We start from the raw sequence: 1,486 nt of genomic DNA, 5'->3' as shown, positions 1-1,486 counted from the left end.
CCTGACTTGGATGATGGATGGTAAGATGAGTGTGTTCATTCTTTCACTGAGATTTTATACTCTGCATATATGTTATATTTCTATAAAAACTGTGAACATATACACATATGCACGTGTGTGCACATGTACACAAGTTTACTCCAAGAATGAGAGTTAATGACTTCTAGGACTGTTCTTTAATCATGACAGATGAGAGAATGTTTGATTGTTTGAGTTCCAAAGATACATGTTATAGATAACTTTGCAGACTTATTATGGAAGTTTGTATTTGATCACCCCCCAAAGATGCCCAATTTTATCATGTTACCATTTGTACATGTTTTAACTTTTATTGGAAATAGTAACATATACTATAGGACAATGGATTATAAATCCAGCAGTCAGTGGTTTAAAATCACTCAGCATCTCTCAGTTTAGACTCTGAAACACAATATCACAGATTTTTATATAATAATGAGCCAAAAATATTAGAATTATGTAATTACGGATTGTAATCACAAAATACATAATTAACCTACACTCTCATGAATTCTTACTATATCTTTGGGGTTTTTTGCATACTGTTTCACTATGTTAAGAAAAATAAAGGAAGAGTAAAAAAACAAACAGTTATGCATACCTCATATTTTCAGCTGAATCTTCTGGCATTGGAGCAACAGTTTGTACAGCTGGAAGGTTTTTGCTGGTAGCACCATTCACAAAACTAGAAGAGGAGGAAGAGGAGGAGGACCCTGAATCCACGGCACCTGTTCCCAAAATAATAATTTTTAGCCTTAAACATAAATTTATTTAACAAAATAATTGTAATTATATCATTACTATCTGATTTTGAAAGAATTATTCATCTGAAGTTCAAAACAGAATTCGACAATTAAAAATCATTTGGCCATTAGTATACTAATAACTCTTTAAAATTTTAAATAGCAGCTGTTGCATTAAAATCCAGTTGATTTACTTATGTTAATCTAACAAAACTACATATTACAAATGGGATATAAATAAAAGACATCAACAGATGAAAAAAAATTTAGATAAAATGAGGCTGATAAAAGAATGCAAATTTAGATGTAAAAATTATTATTGCTATGTTGTAATGTTTTTAGTTTTCAACATCTAAGGCACAGTTTATAATGAATTGTCTGAGCATAGGCTGGTGGCACTGCAGCATCAAATGCTCATTCTGATAAGACGATTGTTTACAAAGAGCTCCAATGAGTATAATTGTACCTGATTTTAAAATAACGTGTTCTCCTCAACGTTATGAAGATGCCATTTTAGAACAGATTATTCTATTATACGCCATATATTAAAGTTAGCTGTGGAGTTGAGGGACATCTAGTGTTCCTAAATATTATCATATCTTATACTAATTCCCATAAAACTGAATTGCTTACTGGGGTTTCTACTATAACATTTAATATCACCTATGTGCCAGCATCTAAACTGGACAATGCACACAGTTTAGATGTTGGCCCACAATATATAT

General features: G+C 31.3%; 1 protein-coding gene across 1 annotated transcript in view; it reads right to left on the bottom strand.

Annotated features, from left to right (window-relative positions):
- Positions 1-609: 609 nt before the first annotated feature.
- LOC105810121 (neurobeachin-like) overlaps positions 610-1,486 on the bottom strand; it is a 160,292-nt gene continuing 159,415 nt past the window's right edge. Inside the window, exon 10 of the mRNA XM_012644040.1 lies at positions 610-746. Within this exon, the coding sequence (XP_012499494.1) occupies positions 610-746 (137 nt within the window). The remainder of the gene's footprint in view (positions 747-1,486) is intronic.

This window comes from Propithecus coquereli, unplaced genomic scaffold (assembly GCF_000956105.1).
Source record: "Propithecus coquereli isolate 6110/MARCELLA unplaced genomic scaffold, Pcoq_1.0 Scaffold205, whole genome shotgun sequence".
Classification (NCBI taxonomy): domain Eukaryota; kingdom Metazoa; phylum Chordata; class Mammalia; order Primates; family Indriidae; genus Propithecus; species Propithecus coquereli.
Note: the sequence above shows the minus strand (reverse complement) of the source record. Positions and strands in the feature narration are given on the sequence as shown.